Source organism: Mizuhopecten yessoensis, unplaced genomic scaffold (genome assembly GCF_002113885.1).
Source record: "Mizuhopecten yessoensis strain PY_sf001 unplaced genomic scaffold, ASM211388v2 scaffold1591, whole genome shotgun sequence".
Taxonomy (NCBI): domain Eukaryota; kingdom Metazoa; phylum Mollusca; class Bivalvia; order Pectinida; family Pectinidae; genus Mizuhopecten; species Mizuhopecten yessoensis.
The window spans coordinates 305874-327726 of NW_018404123.1; the positions used below are offsets into that span (position 1 = coordinate 305874).

Below are 21853 nucleotides of genomic sequence, written 5' to 3' on the forward strand. Positions count from 1 at the left end.
ATCCACTTGAAAATACATAACGTAGGCCAGGCCAANTGGGTCCAGGGGGTGGGTTGGGTTAGAGAGGGGGGGGGGCTCGGAGAAAGGCCAACCAGAAGCTGTAGAATTTCAAGAATGACAGTGCCAGTAAAGGCACAGACATTGAAGATAATCATGGCATCTTGGCAACATAAATATATATATAGTTATCAATTGAAGTGTCTTATATCCGCTGGCAATGTCAAAACAACAACAGGAAAATATATATATATATACTTTTGTGTGTATCCAGCAACTGTTGACAATATATCATATTTTAAGATGCTGCAGGTACGGTGAACAGAGGTGCTTTTTTTGCACTTATAATATTCATTGGTTATTTCACAAATATCCAGTAATTGAAATGTAGAATTTATTGAACAACCATGATGTATTGAAAGATTCAATACACACCTGTGTATACAAACAAACATATAAAACATTTGTTTCACGTCATCCAAATATGGCCTTCAATACTTGTACGACTCCATCTGTATGTACCGATAATTGTAGCAACTTTATGGAATGGTTGCCATATCATCTTATGGGTTCATTAAAGCTACGATTTGTGTTAGTGTAATCTCCCTTCAAAACAATTAATTAAAGGTTGTAATATTTGATAATGCAGAAGAACTGGATTGTATCTTTGTGTACCTTTCAGAGGTGTCATAATCACTGCTACTCTTCAGGGGTACTTCAATTTTTTATGGGGTCTTATTTTGGAACTCTTTTGTGAAAGAGGTAGATGACAGTGAGGTAACATATATCCTTAAACGCACTGCCAAGTTAAAGTGAATGGTAGTTCCAGCCAGTAAAACAACTTTTCGAAGTGATGGATACTGGTGATTTGTTCTGATTAATTTTGCCATCATTGAATTAATACAAGTATTTTTATAATGCATTATTATCTAAAATTTAGAAATCATGGGCAAAGAATTTAAGATAAAAAAGATTGAAGAGTTTGTTAGAACCTTTCTTACTCTGAATCAAGATCCCATTGAAAAACCTTAAGTTTTTGCTAGAAATGTTAAAAAATATTATCTTCACCACTGACTATTCCTAAATGAACACCTTAAGCTTCTGTCCAATATCTTATCTTGCCTAGAGGTAGTCTTCACATGTCTTGATACATGTGCCCAGGGATTGAGGATATTCCTACCATTTGCAGTGGTCAATCCAGTTTGAATTAAAATTTCTGGCAAAAATGGACTGAAAATACATCAGCTGATTATACTTGTATATATATACATTTTTTACTCCAGCATCTCAGTATTTGTGTATTTGTATTGTATTGTATTGTACCGTATTGTACCGTATTGTACCGTATTGTATTGTACTGTATTATATTGTACCGTATTGTATTGTATTGTACCATATTGTATTGTATTGTATTGTATTGTACTGTATTGTACCATATTGTATTGTATTGTATTGTATTGTACTGTATTGTATTGTACTGTATTGTACTATATTGTATATTGTATTGTACCGTATTGTACTGTATTGTATTGAATTGTATCTCGCCTACCCCAGTGCTAGACCCATTAGATGATAATATTCTACCACCTGTACTAAGTATTATGTTTAATTAACTGAGATATATGCTGTCTGATCCTTTACACCTCCACAGTCTATTTGTGTTTATTATGTATACCATGGTATCCGGTATCTACATCCTTACCAGTAAGTGATTACATGTACTATATAATCGATAAATGACACATACCTAATTATAGCCATTTTGCCTGGAGCATAAAACACTGTATTTTGGTTAACGACCCTGAAATTGTATTCAAACCGACACCATCATTAACAGTAGAAACTCCAGGCTAGGGTTTATGTTAATTTGTTAAACTTCTTGAAAAATACAAGTGAAATGATTTAGCACCTGTGTCTGGAGAAAACAATGTTGGTTTTACCTGAAACTCGTTAGGATCGACATAGTTCGGATCAATACGGTAACGATCATTGATTTATAGGTTGCTGTTTCCCCTCTACCTGACATGACACAGCTGAGCGTAATTTACGTTGCAATGCTTCTCTTCTGATATAATTGATGTTACCGGACACCTTTTTTGCATGATTGAGCAACCCTTTTCTGGTATAAATGAGTTAAGTTAGTGCCTCTGGTATAGAAATATAAGTACATAGTCTGTCTCTCTGGTTGTTTTTTTTAAATGAAAAAACATACCGTTAATTTGCAGGTATAGTGCACACTAAGGTATAGTGTGCAGGTATGATTTTGGAGTCAGATTTGAAGAAGAAAAAAATTGAAAATAAAAAAAAAAATCCTAAAAATAAACGGTATAAAACAGGAAAAGTAGCATGAAAGGTAGCTTGGTGTTTATAACGCCGATTAATTAACGATTGATTGATTGGAGTCAACAAGCCCATGAAGGTCTCCGTCCGTACTGCTTGGAACGAGTAGATCACAGGGTCATGTTACAAATGTCTGAAATACACATATGCTATACTGATATGGGTCACAACACATGTGTATGTTTATGTATTTATGCAAAAGATTTATAAAAATATCATCAGTTTGATAATTTATAGACTGAATCCTTAATTTTAATACTAGTTTACCATTACTAAGTACCGAAATGTTGTCAGTCACATCCAGTGTTTCCTCAGTAAGCTAGGTTGTTGGCAGATATATAATTATAATATATATATAATATTATAATATTGGATCAAAATCTAAGAAAGTGACACATTTTATTTAACTTTTTTTATTTCATCTTGAGTCAATTATTCATTAACTTACATGTGTTTGGCTTCATTGCCTTCACACTATGTTTAAATCACAGTGTTTTCCATGGACCTATATGAAGAAATTGTTCCACTAATGGATTTTCCACTTCTATAACAGTGTGTGTTGTCTCCCACTTTCTGTGTCTTTGATAACTGTTTGATTAACTCTACTGAGCCTTTCAGGGTACTGCATTGCCTCCCTATCTCAGTGCTTTGTATTGTAAGGGGATTGGTTTAATGGTAAGTCACTTTGGGCTTTCTAGACTTGTTCTCCAGCAAGACATGTACACACTGAGTCAAACAGATGTATATTGTTCTGTCACCTTCCCACCCAGACAGAGTTCTTTAGGACTTGTTTCAGGGTAATATTTATTATTTTTATACCAGCACACACTGAGTCAAACAGATGTATATTGTTCTGTCACCTTCCCACCCAGACAGAGTTCTTTAGGACTTGTATCAGGGTAATATTTATTATTTTTATACCAGCACACACTGAGTCAAACAGATGTATATTGTTCTGTCACCTTCCCACCCAGACAGAGTTCTTTAGGACTTGTATCAGGGTAATATTTATTATTTTTATACCAGCACACACTGAGTCAAACAGATGTATATTGTTCTGTCACCTTCCCACCCAGACAGAGTTCTTTAGGACTTGTATCAGGGTAATATTTATTATTTTTATACCAGCACACACTGAGTCAAACAGATGTATATTGTTCTGTCACCTTCCCACCCAGACAGAGTTCTTTAGGACTTGTATCAGGATAATATTTATTATTTTTATACCAGCACACACTGAGTCAAACAGATATATATTGTTCTGTCACCTTCCCACCCAGACAGAGTTCTTTAGGACTTGTATCAGGATAATATTTATTATTTTTATACCAGCACACATTGTGTCAAACAGATATATATTGTTCTGTCACCTTCCCACCCAGACAGAGTTCTTTAGGACTTGTATCAGGATAATATTTATTATTTTTATACCAGCACACATTGTGTCAAACAGACCTCATGGCTTGTCATATCCTTCATACCATAAGGCCTAAGCAGTTCAAGAAGCTAGTTCAACATTCTGTCTGTAAATCAATGAAAAAGTAAGGAACTCAAATAATGTATTAAGTGTAAATGTATCATATATAAGCTAACAGGTCAGGTCTGTGTTGTGGAGTAATCCGAGAAAGGTCTAATTTTTTCTGTTGAGGGCGATAGTGATATGACCGATTTGTATTTTGTTTTCAGTGAAGAATGCAGGCACCTTGTACAAATTCAGAGGCTGTCAAGCGATGTATGTCATTTCCAGACAAACCACTGTCTAGTCAGATGCGCTATATTGAACCACGGCCACCTTATGCTGCCGGAAATAATGTGGTCAAGCGTGACAGACCATATTCAGGTATGTACATCATACTTAGGTACATTTGACCGTATTTAGTATTACATTTATTGAGATATTTTATTTGATGATTTAGGTAAATATGACCGTACTCCAGTACATTTGACCGTATTTGGTATTACATTTATTGAGATATTTTATTTGATGATTTAGGTAAATATGACCGTATTCCAGTACATTTGACCATAATTTAATACACCGCAACCATATAATCTTGAAGGGGCATATGATCATACCCAAGTATATATGGCCATACTCAGTTTGGCCATTTACCATGACGATACTCAGGTGTGTTGGTCATGTGCTCAGGTATATATGACCATACTCAGGTGATACCACATTCTGTTTGTCGTTCACTTTGATCTTACTCAGGTGAGACCACATTCTGGTTGTCGTTCACTTTGATCTTACTCAGGTGATACCTCATTCTGTTTGTCGTTCACTTTGATCTTTCTCAGGTGATACCACATTCTGTTTGTCATTAACTTTGATCTTACTCAGGTGAGACCACATTCTGGTTGTCGTTCACTTTGATCTTACTCAGGTGAGACCATAATCTGGTTGGTGTTCACTTTGATCTTCTCAGGTGAGACCACATTCTGTTTGTCGTTCACTTTGATCTTACTCAGGTGATACCACATTCTGTATGTCGTTCACTTTGATCTTACTCAGGTGATACCATATTCTGTTTGTCGTTTACTTTGATCATACTCAGGTGAGACCATATTCTGGTTGTCATTCACTTTGATCTTACTCAGGTGAGACCACATTCTGTTTGTCATTCACTTTGATCTTACTCAGGTTAGACCACAGTCTGTCGTTCACTTTGATCTTACTCAGGTGATACCACATTCTGTATGTCGTTCACTTTGATCTTACTCAGGTGATACCACATTCTGTTTGTCATTCACTTTGATCTTACTCAGGTGAGACCTTATTCTGGTTGCTGTTCACTTTGATCTTACTCAGGTGAGACCGTATTCTGTTTGTCGTTCACTTTGATCTTACTCAGGTGAGACCACATTCTGGTTGTCGTTCACTTTGATCTTACTCAGGTGAGACCATATTCTGTTTGTCGTTTACTTTGATCTTACTCAGGTTAGACCACAGTCTGTCGTTCACTTTGATCTTACTCAGGTTAGACCACATTCTGGTTGTCGTTCACTTTGATCTTCTCAGGTGAGACCACATTCTGTTTGTCGTTCACTTTGATCTTACTCAGGTTAGACCACAGTCTGTTTGTCGTTCACTTTGATCTTACTCAGGTGATACCACATTCTGTTTTTTGTTCACTTTGATCTTACTCAGGTGATACCACATTCTGTTTGTCGTTCACTTTGATCTTACTCAGGTGATACCATACTCTGTTTGGCGTTTACTTTGACCATACTCAGGTGAGACCATATTCTGGTTGTCTTTCACTTTGATCTTACTCAGGTGAGACCATATTCTGGTTGTCGTTTACTTTGATCTCACTCAGGTGAGACCATATTCTGGTTGTCGTTCGCTTTGATCTTACTCAGGTGAGACCACATTCTGGTTGTCGTTCACTTTGATCTTCTCAGGTGAGACCACATTCTGTTTGTCGTTCACTTTGTTTGTCATTCACTTTGATCTTACTCAGGTGAGACCATATTCTGGTTGTCGTTTGCTTTGATCTCACTCAGGTGAGACCATATTCTTGTCATTCACTTTGATCTTACTCAGGTGAGACCTTGTTCTGGTTGCTGTTCACTTTGATCTTACTTTTGAGATATGTTCACTTTGATCTTACTCAGGTGAGACCACATTCTGGTTGTCGTTCACTTTGATCTTCTCAGGTGAGACCACATTCTGTTTGTCGTCCACTTTGATCTTACTCAGGTGATACCATACTCTGTTTGGCGTTTACTTTGACCATACTCAGGTGAGACCATATTCTGGTTGTCTTTCACTTTGATCTTACTCAGGTGAGACCACATTCTGTTTGTCGTCCACTTTGATCTTACTCAGGTGATACCATATTCTGTTTGGCGTTTACTTTGATCATACTCAGGTGAGACCATATTCTGGTTGTCGTTCGCTTTGATCTTACTCAGGTGAGACCATATTCTGGTTGTCGTTCGCTTTGATCTTACTCAGGTGAGACCACATTCTTTTTGTCGTTCACTTTGATCTTACTCAGGTGATACCACATTCTGTTTTTTGTTCACTTTGATCTTACTCAGGTGATACCATACTCTGTTTGGCGTTTACTTTGACCATACTCAGGTGAGACCATATTCTGGTTGTCGTTCGCTTTGATCTTACTCAGGTGAGACCACATTCTTTTTGTCGTTCACTTTGATCTTACTCAGGTGAGACCATATTCTGGTTGTCGTTTACTTTGATCTCACTCAGGTGAGACCAGATTCTGGTTGTCGTTTACTTTGATCTCACTCAGGTGAGACCATATTCTGGTTGTCGTTCGCTTTGATCTTACTCAGGTGAGACCACATTCTGTTTGTCGTCCACTTTGATCTTACTCAGGTGATACCATATTCTGTTTGGCGTTTACTTTGATCATACTTAGGTGAGACCATATTCTGGTTGTCGTTCACTTTGATCTTACTCAGGTGAGACCATATTCTGTTCGTTGTTCACTGTGTTCAGTGTACAATGGTCAAACTAAGGATACTTAACAATACTCAGGTTTACCATTCACCATGACTATACTCAGATCTGTGGGTCATGTGCTCAGGTATATCTGACCATACTCTCATCAGTCATTCACTGTCATCATACTCAGGTGTTTAGAAATACTCGAGTATATTTGACCATACTCTGGTTGGTCATTACTGCGACTATACTAAGGTGTGCTGCTCATACTTGGATATACCTGACCATACTCTGGTATACCTGAGCATACTCTGGCTGGTCATTCACTGTGACTAAACTAAGGTGTGCTGATCATACTCTGGTATACCTGACCATACTCTGGTATACCTGACCATACTCTGATTGGTCATTCACTGTGACTATACTCAGGTGTGCTGATCATACTCTGGTATACCTAACCATACTCTGGTATACCTGACCATACTCTAGTTGGTCATTCACTGTGACTATACTCAGGTGTGCTGATCATACTCTGGTATACCTGACCATACTCTGGTATACCTGACCATACTCTGATTGGTCATTCACTACAACTACACTCGTGTGTGTAAAGTATGTAGGATAGAAACCCTCTGTACATGATGTGGGGAGGTTAACGCCTAATGTACCGTAATGCAATGATATGTGGATCATAAAACTTTCAGTATACCTTTAAATATCATAAAAATGGCTACATTTTCATTGGATAGGAGTAGATCCTTTTATAAGAAATAGTAATAAAAGGTTGTGAGACTTTAATCCACAAACTGCATGCTGATGTGTCTTAGGAATGTCCCCCATTGGTATAACAGTACAAGGTTTACACAAGCTATTGGCTGGTTTGTTTAAGGCCGAAATTTACATTAAAATGATACAGGATCAACAGGTGAGGTTTACTGGATACATAGTAGGTAGGTAGTCAAGTTCCTAATAAAACAGGTAAGACATATTGCCAGGTAATAGATCCTCATAGTACTGTACAGGTGAGATATATTGATAGGTATATGTAGGAGCTCATAATGATATACAGGTGAGATATATTTGAGACATGGTTCCTAATAGTTCAGCTTCTTGTGAGATTTATTTGACAGGTAGGAGATTCTGATTAGACAGGTGAGATATGTGTTACAGTAAGTATAGATGAAAGGAATACAAGTCAGTTCTCTGTGATAGTGTTTACCTCACCAATTTGTAGAGAGGAGGGTGGGGAAGGGGGTGTTTACCTCACCAATTTGTAGAGAGGAGGGTGGGGAAGGGGGTGTTTACCTTACCAATTTGTAGAGAGGAGGGTGGGGAAGGGGGTGTTTACCTCACCAGTTTGTAGAGAGGAGGGTGGGGAAGGGGGTGTTTACCTCACCAGTTTGTAGAGAGGAGGGTGGGGAAGGGGGGTGTTTACCTCACCAATTTGTAGAGAGGATGGTGGGGAAGGGGGGTGTTTACCTCACCAGTTTGTAGAGAGGAGGGTGGGGAAGGGGGGTGTTTACCTCACCAATTTGTAGAGAGGAGGGTGGGGAAGGGGGTGTTTACCTCACCAATTTGTAGATAGGAGGGTGGGAAGGGGGAAAGCAGCCTTATTGTCAGCCCGGCCCAAATGTCTGTCAATGTTTAATTTAGTGCAAGTGTCAAATTTCATCGATATAACATTCAGTATTTGTACCTGGATGCTGATAGCTGGCATGAAGGTTCCCTTGGAGTCCAACGTTGATGCAGTGCATTTTTTTATCTATTTTGAACATCGACTACATTTGCCAAATATCCCTATTGAAGTTTTGGTGTAAGTGCTGAAATTCAGTAATGCAGCTTCAGTATCTTCAATACCAGAATGCTGATATTTGGCATGGAGGTTCCTATGGAGTAAAATATTGATGCAAGCATGTCAAAAGAGAAAAGTTAATTGAATTCACTATAGACACTCAATAATTCTTCTAGGATGGTGATATTAAGCATTGTGGTTTCTCAAGGGTTAAACATGGTTGTAAGGAGGCAAACAGAAATTTTGTTTATTTTAAATTTTGACCAGCTTTAGACTTATATTTTTATTCCAAAATCGTTTTTTGGTGGAAGTTTTGAAGGCAATATTTCTACCAGGATGGTAATATTTGTTATGGAGGTTTCTGAGGAATCAAACAATTTTGCTATAAAGAAAGGAAAACACTTCATTTTCAACTGTTTTTTATTTAACTATTTCAGACAATCCTTCAAATAGGCATGCTTTGGAGTTCTCAAACAGCACCCTGATTATTTAGAGTCCCCCTCTGTTAATTAATGTTTTCTTCCATTAAATCTAGCCAGCAGAAATCAAGCACCCATAGAACAAAGATGATTGAGGGTCCTCCTCTAATAATGTTTTCCATTAAAGCTAGCCAGCAGGAAACAAGCACTTGTATTTACTTCCCAGATTATTTAGGTCCCCTCTATTAATGTTTTCCATTAAATCTGGCCAGAAGAAACCATTCTTAGCACCCAGATTATTAAGAGTCTCCATGACATTGCTCTTTCTGACATCAATGACTACTCATCATGTAAAGCATTATGTTGTTAACCTCGGTGATTTTATTGATTTTCCCTCATCAATGTTGTCTGACTGATTGGGTTATGTAATCTGTGTCGAGCCACATATAGGAACAGGTTAACTTCTAGGACATATTAAACCTGCTTTATTTGCGTAACAATTTCAAACTTCAAGTATTTCGGCTAATTTTTATGTGCACAGGTTAAAAATAACATCAATGTTTTATAACATTTATAGCATCTGTGTAAAAACAGGAGATTGAACCTGAGGCTAGTCTTGTGTACTATAGAATGACATTGCACTATTAGTGCAGAGAGTTGCATGTCAGTACATTGTGTAGTTAAGTATTGATGGCTGCCGGTGTAAGCTAGCGGTGTAAGCTAGTGTCACCTGGGGAAAACCAGGTAGATCTCTAGAGATAACCACTACATACTGGCACTATACAGAATATCAAACCGAGAGTCCTGATAGGAGGCAGACTCCTGATTTAAGACCCTTTATCTTAATATTTCAATTCAGTGAATTTGCTAAACTATTCCTAGAGCGTGCGAAATATCCCCATTCAATAGGTTGGCAAGTGAAGTATTATGCTGATATCGAATAGTCTGATGGTGTGATATTTATTATAAAATAGATTCAAAGAATCATCTGTTTCCTATAAAGTCTGAATGAGTTTGGAATTTATGCTTGGTCGATCATTATTTTTACTTTTCCCAAGAGAATTATAAAGGACCATTTATTTTTGGTATGCATAGATTAGAAACATATTATTCGCCTCTTTTTCAAGATACTTGTTAAAATTTACCCTGCCTGCTTACTGTAGTTTGTCCAAGAATCTAATAGAAATTATTTGTCATGTTAATCAAAGTTAATTTTACCAGGGATACTAACTGAATTATTCCTTCAGATACACATAAGATTTTATCCAACTGATTTTCAGCAGTAATTCACTACCAGTTTTAAAAATATAAAAATGGTTTTGATAACTTTTTTCTTCCAATATCAAAGTTTAGTTCTTGATTTCCGGAAACAACATCAGATAAAGAAAATCATAAAGGAAAGTGCTAGGATAATGAAAAACAGTTTCAGTACAGTTGCATTTAGTAACATGACTCGTATCTTCCATGCTAATTATACAGCTCATTTGATTAACAAAAACAATGTATGGCTGTGGATGTATGTATTAAATGTGCAGTAAAAGACAAAGTAAAACCTGACAACCCTTGGATTTTAGAATAAATCTGTTGTGTATATGTACCACACAACCGCATACCACAGGTAAGCTTACAGCCTGCTGGGATGGGATTTTTAATCATATCAAAATATACTGAGATTGCTACACAATATCATACTGTGGGGACGTTATATACTTAGCTTACCGGTAAGTCAAATACCAGAAGAAAATGCATGTCAGTAATGTTTAAAAATAACAAATGATAGTGGGAACCCATCTTTAAAACTGACCAGAATGGAAAAACAACATTAACAACATTACAGTATATGGTCGTCAACAAAATACCTATCATTGTGTATGTAGCAGATTGATGTGCCAAGGTGTGGAGGCCGGGAAACGTATGAAACTTAGACTTTGAACAGTCTCCAAAGGGAACTAATGAATTTCCATAGATTATTATTTGTAATAATATTTTATGGAAATGAAATTTTGAGTAATGATATTTGTCCTGTTCGATGTAATTGACATGTTTGATATAATTTCAACACAACTAGATTGTCTTACTGAATAACATTGTTTTGTTACTATTTTTCAGCTCCAATGCGACGCATCACAACCAACAGTCACTCAGAACCCTGGCGTGGACCAAAGTACGACCGAGTCCCAGCCCGGCCCAATTACAATGTGTCACTCCATCACCACACATGGGATACAGAGTTCAGTCGGCGGGCCCCTTATGCACGTATGTACTTTATTTACTAGTGATGAAGCCATGCTCGATTTCAAGTCCACGCCCTGTATTTAACATCTTATACAGATGAGCGGTACTCTTGGTATCATTCTTTCTGCTACAATACTCATACACGATGACATGTGAAGTGTTATATTTGGGAATGAGTTAGGTACCATTTACCCCCATTGTGAAATCCCTAAAAGTCAATTTCAGTATGACCAGTATTTCTCGTAAACTGAATGACTCTTGCATGAAAAAGATGCTATGATTCATTTGTAAGTAAGATTCTATGTTTGGTACGCTGTTGAAAACTGAATTATCAAGAGTATGTATGTTTGATTGTACATTTATGTAATTATATATCATTGATTTATATGTGTGTTTACAGCCCGGAAAAAAGATGTGTATAGCAACTCCATGTATGACCCTGTAGACAGAGGGGGTAAGACGCCCCCTTTTCCACCCTATGACCCCCTCAACGACCCTCATCTCTCAGAATACTTTGATCGACGCTTTGGACTCATACAGGCAGCTGCTGCAGTGGTAAGCATTGGGAAGGGTCACATAAAGGGTCCAGATAAAAGAGCAGTTTTAAAAGCAAAACAATTATTTTACCTATACATAGTTTTAGTTCAGCAATAACTTCAGGCAACTTGCCAGTTTTACTATGTATAAAGTTGGAAAAACAAACAGAAATAAAATTCTATCATTACATGTTTATGAAAAACATATTTTTACTGAAATAAAACACATTGTAGCTTAGAATGTTTCTGCACAAACATTGTATGGTGTATGTTTCAAACTTTAATTTTTGTAACTAAACATTGTACATTGTATGACATTTTTGTTACATTGTATTACATCTTTGTTACATTGTATGTTATTTTTGTTACATTGTATAATGTACAAGTTTTAGAAAAGCTTTATATTATGTTACGGTAACATCGTATAGTGCTTTGATACTACATTGTATTTTTGTGTACAGAAACGAGGCTGGGGGTCACGACCCTCTAGTGCCAGTAGTTACATGACAGGAGGAAGTAAGAGATTTAAGACTGGTTCGGGAAAGTCCTCAGGAAACGAGACAGCACTCTACAAGGTTGCTGTTACCACAGGGGACCTAAAGAATGCAAGCACAGATGCCAAAGTAAGACTCATAAATATATATCTTTGTGTCAATTTTAATTTGCATGTTACTTGGGGTAGATCTGACTTTAAGTTAAGTTTATTTACCAATAGAGGATCCATAAAGATCCTCTTCACCGGACTCAAAATCATAACACTGAAATATTTAATGATAGAACAGTGTGACGTTCTTGGATCATTTTGACTTTGCCAAAACCTAAAGTCTATGTGTAGGTTCTGACTACATGTTACTAATCCATGTGTATTCTTCTTCCATTGGCCAGGTTTTTGTCACTCTAAAAGGTCTGAAGGGTAAAATACCTAAAACAAGGCTCACCAAGAAAGCTGGTTCTGTCAAATCTAACAAAGATGTTGCCTTCCGATTCTCCCGAGATAGCACTCACATATTCAAAATCCGTGGACAGAATGTGGGCAACCTTAAGTCTGTAGTCATTGAGGTGAGCAGAACAGTCTTAACATTGTGTAATACTTACAATAAGGATATGGTTAGTTTGGCTAAATTGTGTAATACTTACAATAAGGATATGGTTAGTTTGAGTAAATTGTGTAATACTTACAATAAGGATATGGTTAGTGTGGCTAAATTGTGTAATACTTACAATAAGGCTATGGTTAGTTTGGCTAAATTGTGTAATACTTACAATAAGGAAATGGTTAGTTTGGCTAAATTGTGTAATACTTACAATAAGGATATGGTTGTTTGGCTAAATTGACACTGACATCTTTATTCTAAGGTATTAGCATTCAATTTTTTTATCGATGATGATATTTTGTCTCATAAATAGCACAATGGTACAAAGAAGGAGGACGCCTGGTTCCTTCGGGAGATAGAAGTCGTCCACGTCAAGAGTAAGAAGAGCTGGGTGTTTGTGTGTAATCAGTGGCTGTCCCTCGTCCACGGCGACCAACAAACACAGCGCGAACTATTCCCTCGCATGTCCCCAAATACCAGTAAGTCGTCCTACCAAATGGGAAGCATAGAGTTGTTGGCTACAGAAATCCACATAAGGACACTGATAGGACCCAAATGATTTGTTTGTTACGAGCTTTAATTATGTTCCTTATGTATCGTACATATATAAGTAAAATATCCATAAGGGGATCCAAAATAGATCCTGAGATAATATTACTCATAATGTGTAAGGCAAAACAAATTGTTGTTTTCAGTGATATCTTCAACGAGATTCATCAGTTTGAAATATGGATCATCAAAGTTTCACTTTCAACACGAACAATGTATGTATTAAACATGTCGCGACATTTCAAGACTGACAGGTCCCTTTGTCCAGCTATGACTCAAACTCATGCTTAATGAGTCATAGCCTGACAAAGGGACAAGTCAGTCATGAAACGTTGCGACACATTTAATATGCATTTGATATTTTTATATAATAAACATATTTTACAGCACTAAAGTTTACAAGATGATGACAGTGACTAAAATCACATAGATTGTAGCTATGTTTAGTAATTGTTGTCTCGTGTTACAGCTTACGAGATCGTGACGGTGACTGGTGACAAGATGAATGGAGCAACTAACGCCAATGTGTATCTGACAATCTACGGTAGAACCGGTGCTACAGAGAAAATACCGCTCAAAAACAACACAGGCAAAACGTTTGAACGAGGCAGTAGTGACATTTTCAAAATAAAGACAAAATGTGTTGGGCCGATGCGTAAAGTGCGAATAGAGCATGATAACACAGGGATAGGAGCCGGCTGGTACCTGGAGAGGGTGAGATGTGTTTTATTTCTAACACTTGTAATAAAGAACAACTGCTCACCTGTATGTTATGTAGTTCTGAAAATTACTTAGTTTTGAATCTTTTGTCACATATTTACAGATGTATAAATTATTCATTTTGGAGAACTTCAAATTCATTTGTATTTGCTGAACCCCTATTACGCTAACACCACTTTCCAATTCGCATAAAAATATAATCCTTTCAAAAGAAAACAAGCTAGAAATTATTATTTTCATAAAATGTTTCTAGCTGCACAGAAAACATCAGTATCATAATTATACTCGGGCCTCTATGTCACTTGACATCATGACTTGCACTTATTGTGTCTATAACGTTTTATTACATATCAGAACATCACAAAGTTATATTACATATGTTATAGAAACTGTGTGTAATGATGTTATACAATGGAAAACAGGATAAATGTTGGTATTTTTAACATTTTGGCTACTTTTGTTACTAAGAATTTATTTTGTATTGACATGACGTTTAAACATTTTTCCTGTCGATAGATTGTGGTGTCTGACTTAAAACACCAGCAGTGGAAATACTTCTTCCCATGCGGACAATGGCTTGCACGAGATGAGGGAGATGGTGCCATTTCTCGTGACCTTATCGGTAGCAAGGACCCATTCGGTATCAGAAAAGGTGGGTATTAAGTGCTTGGTTAAATAAAAGTTTTTGACTTAAATTCTTCTAAAGAATGAAAGGAAAATGTTCTTGAAACTTAAAGCTTCTTTGATGAAAAAATGTCCATAAATTATCATAAAGCTGTTAAACAATGTGTAACTGTGTTTGATGAAGATTTATGTTTGTTATATATATTTTAGGATGATTTATTTATTTGTGTTTGGTAAATTTACTTGTCTGTTGTGATGTTATTGTTTGTATACTTATTTAGTATACATATACTTGTATGACGTGTATATTTGTTAAATATATGTATATATTGTCCGGTATATCATATTCTGTTTGCAACTATTGTAATTATTTTTTCCCAGACAATAAGTACAAGATCACGGTTTACACCGGTGATGGGCGCGGATCTGGTACAGACGCCAATGTGTACATCACTTTGTTTGGGGAAACAGGAGACTCGGGGGAGAAACGACTCGACACAACTTCAAACAACTTCAGACGTGGAAAGTAAGCACCCTTCATCAGTCATTCTTTCTTGAAAATTGTTTGAACCTTGATAAAAAATGGTGTATCAGAATAAGTGAAGTTAAAATGCATACAAACTACCATAGGACCTAACAAGAACTATAAGGAAAACTTCAGTATTTGAGATATCAGTATTGATAAGTTAGCCTGTTATAACTACGCATGGATAAAAATTTATTTTGAAATACCTACAAACACGTCAATTTTGTGGCTATTGTGTGTTTTTAAATGATTTTGAATTCAGATGAAATTATGAAATCAGTTTTGATTTAATGAGAAAAGCTGATGCAAAGATTTTTTAGAAAGAATTCAGTTGATGTATTGTAGACTTACCTCCCCTTACACACAAGATTTCCAAACTCTTGTCAGTAGTGTTTGCATGTCTAGTTACATAAGTAAAGTGTGAGTATGTTTCTTTCCAAAATGTTTAAGTGATGTAAACGGTATGTAACATCACCAAAATCATCGTAACCTTCCTTTTTTCTTAGATACCATAACATTATCAGTGACATAAAGTGGTTCCTCCAACTCTCACTGGTGTAGCGCTATAATAACAGTCAACTTTCACTGGTGTAGCGCTATAATAACAGTCAACTCTCACTGTTGTAGCATTATTATAACAGTCAACTTTCACTGGTGTAGCGCTATAAGAACAGTCAACTTTCACTGTTGTAGCGCTATAATAACAGTCAACTTACACTACATAAAGTGGTTCCTCCAACTCTCACTGTTGTAGCGCTATAATAACAGTCAACTCTAACTGTTGTAGCACTATAATAACAGTCAACTCTCACTGTTGTAGCACGTAGCGCTACAATAACAGTCAACTCTCACTGTTGTAGCACGTAGCGCTACAATAACAGTCAACTCTCACTGTTGTAGCACTGTTATAACAGTCAACTTTCACTGGTGTAGTGTTTGCATGTCTAGTTACATAAGTAAAGTGTGAGTATGTTTCTTTCAAAAATGTTTAAGTGATGTAAACGGTATGTAACATCACCAAAATCATCGTAACCTTCCTTTTTTCTTAGATACCATAACATTATCAGTGACATAAAGGGGTTCCTCCAACTCTCACTGGTGTAGCGCTATAATAACAGTCAACTTTCACTGTTGTAGCACTATAATAACAGTTAACTTTCACTGGCGTAGCGCTATAATAACAGTCAACTTACACTACATAAAGTGGTTCCTCCAACTCTCCCTGGTGTAGCGCTATAATAACAGTCATCTTTCACTGGCGTAGCGCTATAATAACAGTCAACTTACACTACATAAAGTGGTTCCTCCAACTCTCACTGGTGTAGCACTATAATAACAGTCAACTCTCACTGTTGTAGCACGTAGCGCTATAATAACAGTCAACTTTCACTGTTGTAGCACTATAATAACAGTCAACTTTCACTGGCGTAGCGCTATAATAACAGTCAACTCTCACTGTTGTAGCACTATTATAACAGTCAACTTTCACTGGTGTAGCACTATAATAACAGTCAACTCTCACTGGAATAGCGCTATGATAGCAGTCAACTCTCACTGGTGTAGCGCTATAATAACAGTCAACTCTCACTGATGTAGCACTATAATACTCACTGGTGTAGCGCTATAATAACAGTCAACTCTCACTGTTGTAGCACTATAATAACAGTCAACTCTCACTGTTCCAGCACTATAATAACAGTCAACTTTCACTGGGGTAGCACTATAATAACAGTCAACTCTCACTGTTCCAGCACTATAATAACAGTCAACTTTCACTGGAGTAGCACTATAATAACAGTCAACTTTCACTGGCGTAGCGCTATAATAACAGTCAACTTTCACTGGGGTAGCACTATAATAACAGTCAACTTTCACTGGCGTAGCGCTATAATAACAGTCAACTCTCACTGATGTAGCACTATAATACTCACTGGTGGAGCGCTATAATAACAGTCAACTCTCACTGATGTAGCACTATAATACTCACTGGTGGAGCGCTATAATAACAGTCAACTCTCACTGATGTAGCACTATACTACTCACTGGTGTAGCGCTATAATAACAGTCAACTTTTACTGGTGTAGCGCTATAATAACAGTCAACTCTCACTGATGTAGCACTATAATACTCACTGGCGTAGCGCTATAATAACAGTCAACTCTCACTGATGTAGCACTATAATACTCACTCGTGTAGCGCTATAATAACAGTCAACTCTCACTGATGTAGCACTATAATACTCACTGGTGGAGCGCTATAATAACAGTCAACTCTCACTGTTGTAGCACGTAGCGCTATAATAACAGTCAACTCTCACTGTTGTAGCACGTAGCGCTATAATAACAGTCAACTCTCACTGGCTGATGTAGCACTATAATACTCACTGGTGGAGCGCTATAATAACAGTCAACTCTCACTGTTGTAGCACGTAGCGCTATAATAACAGTCAACTGTCACTGATGTAGCACTATAATACTCACTGGTGGAGCGCTATAATAACAGTCAACTCTCACTGGTGTAGCACTATAATAACAGACAACTTTCACTGTTGTAGCACTATCATAACAGTCAACTCTCACTGTTGTAGCACGTAGCGCTATAATAACAGTCAACTGTCACTGGTGTAGCGCTATAATAACAGTCAACTGTCACTGGTGTAGCGCTATAATAACAGTCAACTGTCACTGGTGTAGCGCTATAATAACAGTCAACTGTCACTGATGTAGCACTATAATACTCACTGGTGGAGCGCTATAATAACAGTCAACTCTCACTGATGTAGCACTATAATACTCACTCGTGTAGCGCTATAATAACAGTCAACTCTCACTGATGTAGCACGATAATCCTCACTGGTGTAGCGCTATAATAACAGTCAACTTTCTCTGGTGTAGCACTATAATAACAGTCATCTCTCACTGGAATAGCGCTATGATAGCAGTCAACTATCACTGGTGTAGCGCTATAATAACAGTCAACTTTTACTGGTGTAGCGCTATAATAACAGTCAACTTTCACTGTTGTGGCACTATAATAACAGTCAACTCTCACTGTTGTAGCACGTAGCGCTATAATAACAGTCAACTGTCACTGATGTAGCACTATAATACTCACTGGTGGAGCGCTATAATAACAGTCAACTCTCACTGATGTAGCACTATACTACTCACTGGTGTAGCGCTATAATAACAGTCAACTTTTACTGGTGTAGCGCTATAATAACAGTCAACTTTTACTGGTGTAGCGCTATAATAACAGTCAACTTTTACTGGTGTAGCGCTATAATAACAGTCAACTTTCACTGTTGTAGCACTATGATAACAGTCAACTCTCACTGTTGTAGCGCTATAATAACAGACAACTTTCACTGTTGTAGCACTATCATAACAGTCAACTCTCACTGTTGTAGCACGTAGCGCTATAATAACAGTCAACTGTCACTGGTGTAGCGCTATAATAACAGTCAACTTTCTCTGGTGTAGCACTATAATAACAGTCATCTCTCACTGGAATAGCGCTATGATAGCAGTCAACTATCACTGGTGTAGCGCTATAATAACAGTCAACTCTCACTGTTGTAGCACGTAGCGCTATAATAACAGTCAACTTTCACTGTTGTGGCACTATAATAACAGTCAACTCTCACTGTTGTAGCACTATAATAACAGTCCACTTGGTGTTAATTTTGTTAATTATCCTGAACCACTCCTAATATTATACTGTATCCCCTTCCAGGTCGGACGAGTTCATGTTGAAATCACCATGCTTGGGGAGGTTGGAACGTGTCCGTATCGGACATGACAACTCTGGATTTGGTCCCGGCTGGTTCTTGGACAAGGTAGGCATTGCTGTGCTGAACATCTCAGGACCACGGATGTCTGACCAAGACTCCTACCTAGTTACACTGTTAACACTTTGTCCATGTACAGGAGTTTTAATTTGAGTTGATAAGTTGCAGTAGATTTATGCATGAGGATTTACTGAGTCCTAAACATTTACAATTAATTAAGGATGTCAAAAGAATTTGATAATTCACTGTCAAGAAAGGGGTATTTATTATACAGTCCAGAAATACCTACAACTTGCTTTAGGTTAATTTAGTGCAAATTGACCACGCAGTGACCTTTCAAGACAGCTGTATCACACATAGGCTTAGCTGTCCATGGCTGCTTTCTTTTATTGCGATTCAAACGGTTGAACCGATTGGACCAGAGTTGTTCGTTTTATGAAATAAGGTCGGACCTAGTAATCTGATGCTGCTTTCAGGCGAGCCTTGACAAGGCCTTGCAGGGCCTGCATAAACTTTTAACAGGTCTGCCAAGATTTTTACCCGATCATGTTACATTTAAAAACAGAAAAACCCATTGTTCCCCATAAACGAACAGGCTCCTTATCTGTGGTACCAAAATTCAGCCCAATTTCTAATGAGATTAAGACAGTTTTTAATTTTAATATGATAACGAAAATCTGAAAACAGGTTTTTATTTTTAGATTTTTAGATTTTGCCTCTAGCAGATAAGAACTCCATTTTAAGAGATGTCCTAATATACTTATATATTAACAACATGGATTTCAGAAAATCCTATATTCTTAAAAAAACTGTATAAAGAAAAAAAGAGAAAAGAAGTTTTATTGGCTGTTTGAAAATACAGATCTTCGAGCGAGAAATAACAGAACAAGAAAAATATACTGTGTGTTAATATATTGGCCAATCAGTGTTTGGTTGCTTCATCAGATTTCCAGCACAGACATAGCAGAGTTCAGGTACCATTTTTGAGAGAATTGTTTTTGGGATAAAAGTCGTTCAGAACAACCAATAAAAGTGTCGGGGGGGGGGGGGGGGGGGGGGAAGTGATCATCAGATGTTATCATTTTTAACAGCTCTTTAATTGGTTGAAATCAGAATGATATCACGGTAATCGTAAGGTTTCAGTGTTGATTACTGTTACATAAAGCAGTTACGTAAGAAATGAGGTAAATCGTGTAGATAAAATGTAGCCAGTGTTACAGTAGATAAGTCTCTGACAGTAACACTATGTACAAATTATGTCGGGGCTCATTAATAGGCTTGGCACGTTTTGTATAAAAATCAGTTTGTTTATGCTAATTGTTGGCTTAGTTCCAAATTTTTTAATATGGTAATGACATAACATACATGTTACTGTGAACACAAAGTTTATTAAAGATAATAATCAAGTTTTTGTAGGTTCCATGTATTTCACATTTTTGAAAATATCTCTGAAAATACACTTGAAAAATATCAAAAGCTCAAGTACAAATGAAGTGGAGCTTCGTTAATCCTTCCACCACTAGCCTGGTTGTCCCACTGTCCAGATAGGGAATTGGGGACACATAACCATTCTTCCGGAGAAATGCAGCCATTACACGAATCAGTCTCTAGCTGGATTAACAATCTGAACTGTACACATTTATATCTAAACATAAACATTTGCATTGCTATTGCCACATGGTGCCAATATGTAATATACATTATATTATATACATTCAATATCTCCTCCAAGTAAAAAAATACTTAAGTACACATTCAATAATTCCTGTAAGTTATACACTATGCAACACATTCAGTAACCAGCTTAATTTGATTTGCCATATAATGCCCCTTGTCCATTCCGTCACACTGCCCTTACAAATTTTAATACTATTTGATTTAATTTACCATACAATGCCCCTTGTCCATTCCGTCACACTGTCCTTACAAACTAAATCTCTCTTACACACAACTTGCAAACTCACTTCTTCATTGCTGATGAATAGGTCAGACTGGGTTTGATTATAGTCAAGTAGATAAAATATAGACACCAAGGGAGACAACCATCAGTAAAAAAGGGATTGGAATATACAACAGATTACTGCATACCAGGAAATGTCCACCGAGTCATGTATTCCCCTTCACCCGTAAAGACCATATTCACCCTGTGTTAATTTTAACCTTCACATGTAACTTACCAACAGCATGTTGTGTACTGATACAGTCACAATAAAACCACTCTCTTAGGGAGGGCAAAAATGGTGAAAGTAAAACTGCAGTAAACATTTCCTAGTATAGAGCAATTGTTTAAAAGTGACCCCAGGTCTAGTACATGTAGTGGTAGTATAAAAGTGACCCCAGGTCTAGTACATGTAGTGGAAGTATAAAAGTGCCCCCAGGTCTAGTATATGTAGTGGTAGTATAAAAGTGACCCCAGGTCTAGTACATGTAGTGGAAGTTTAAAAGTGACCCCAGGTCTGGTACATGTAGTGGTAGTATCCAAGTTACCCCTGGTCTAGTACATGTAGTGGAAGGATTACAGTGACCCCAGGTCTAGTACGTGTAGTGGTAGTATAAAAGGGACCCCAGGTCTAGTTCATGTAGTGGTAGTATAAAAGTGGCCCCAGGTCTAGTACACGTAGTGGTAGTATAAAAGTCCCCCCAGGTCTAGTACATGTAATGGTAGTATAAAAGTGACCCCCGGTCTAGTACATGTAGTGGAATTATAAAAGTGACCCCAGGGCTAGTACATGTAGTGGAAGTTTAAAAGTGACCCCAGGTCTAATACATGTAGTGGAAGTATAAAAGTGACCCCAAGTCTAGTACATGTAGTGG

At 37.2% G+C, this 21853-nt stretch overlaps 1 protein-coding gene across 2 annotated transcripts in view; it reads left to right on the forward strand.

The window, feature by feature from the left end:
- LOC110465642 (lipoxygenase homology domain-containing protein 1-like) overlaps nucleotides 1-21853 on the forward strand; it is a 72215-nt gene that overhangs the window by 546 nt on the left and 49816 nt on the right. For both annotated transcript variants that reach the window (XM_021521603.1, XM_021521605.1), the window contains exons 2-11: nucleotides 4024-4177; nucleotides 11075-11221; nucleotides 11601-11755; nucleotides 12198-12359; nucleotides 12622-12795; nucleotides 13144-13309; nucleotides 13849-14093; nucleotides 14616-14751; nucleotides 15105-15249; nucleotides 18985-19087. In XM_021521603.1, coding sequence (XP_021377278.1) covers nucleotides 4030-4177; nucleotides 11075-11221; nucleotides 11601-11755; nucleotides 12198-12359; nucleotides 12622-12795; nucleotides 13144-13309; nucleotides 13849-14093; nucleotides 14616-14751; nucleotides 15105-15249; nucleotides 18985-19087 — 1581 coding nt within the window. In that variant the 5' untranslated portion in view covers nucleotides 4024-4029. The remainder of the gene's footprint in view (nucleotides 1-4023; nucleotides 4178-11074; nucleotides 11222-11600; nucleotides 11756-12197; nucleotides 12360-12621; nucleotides 12796-13143; nucleotides 13310-13848; nucleotides 14094-14615; nucleotides 14752-15104; nucleotides 15250-18984; nucleotides 19088-21853) is intronic.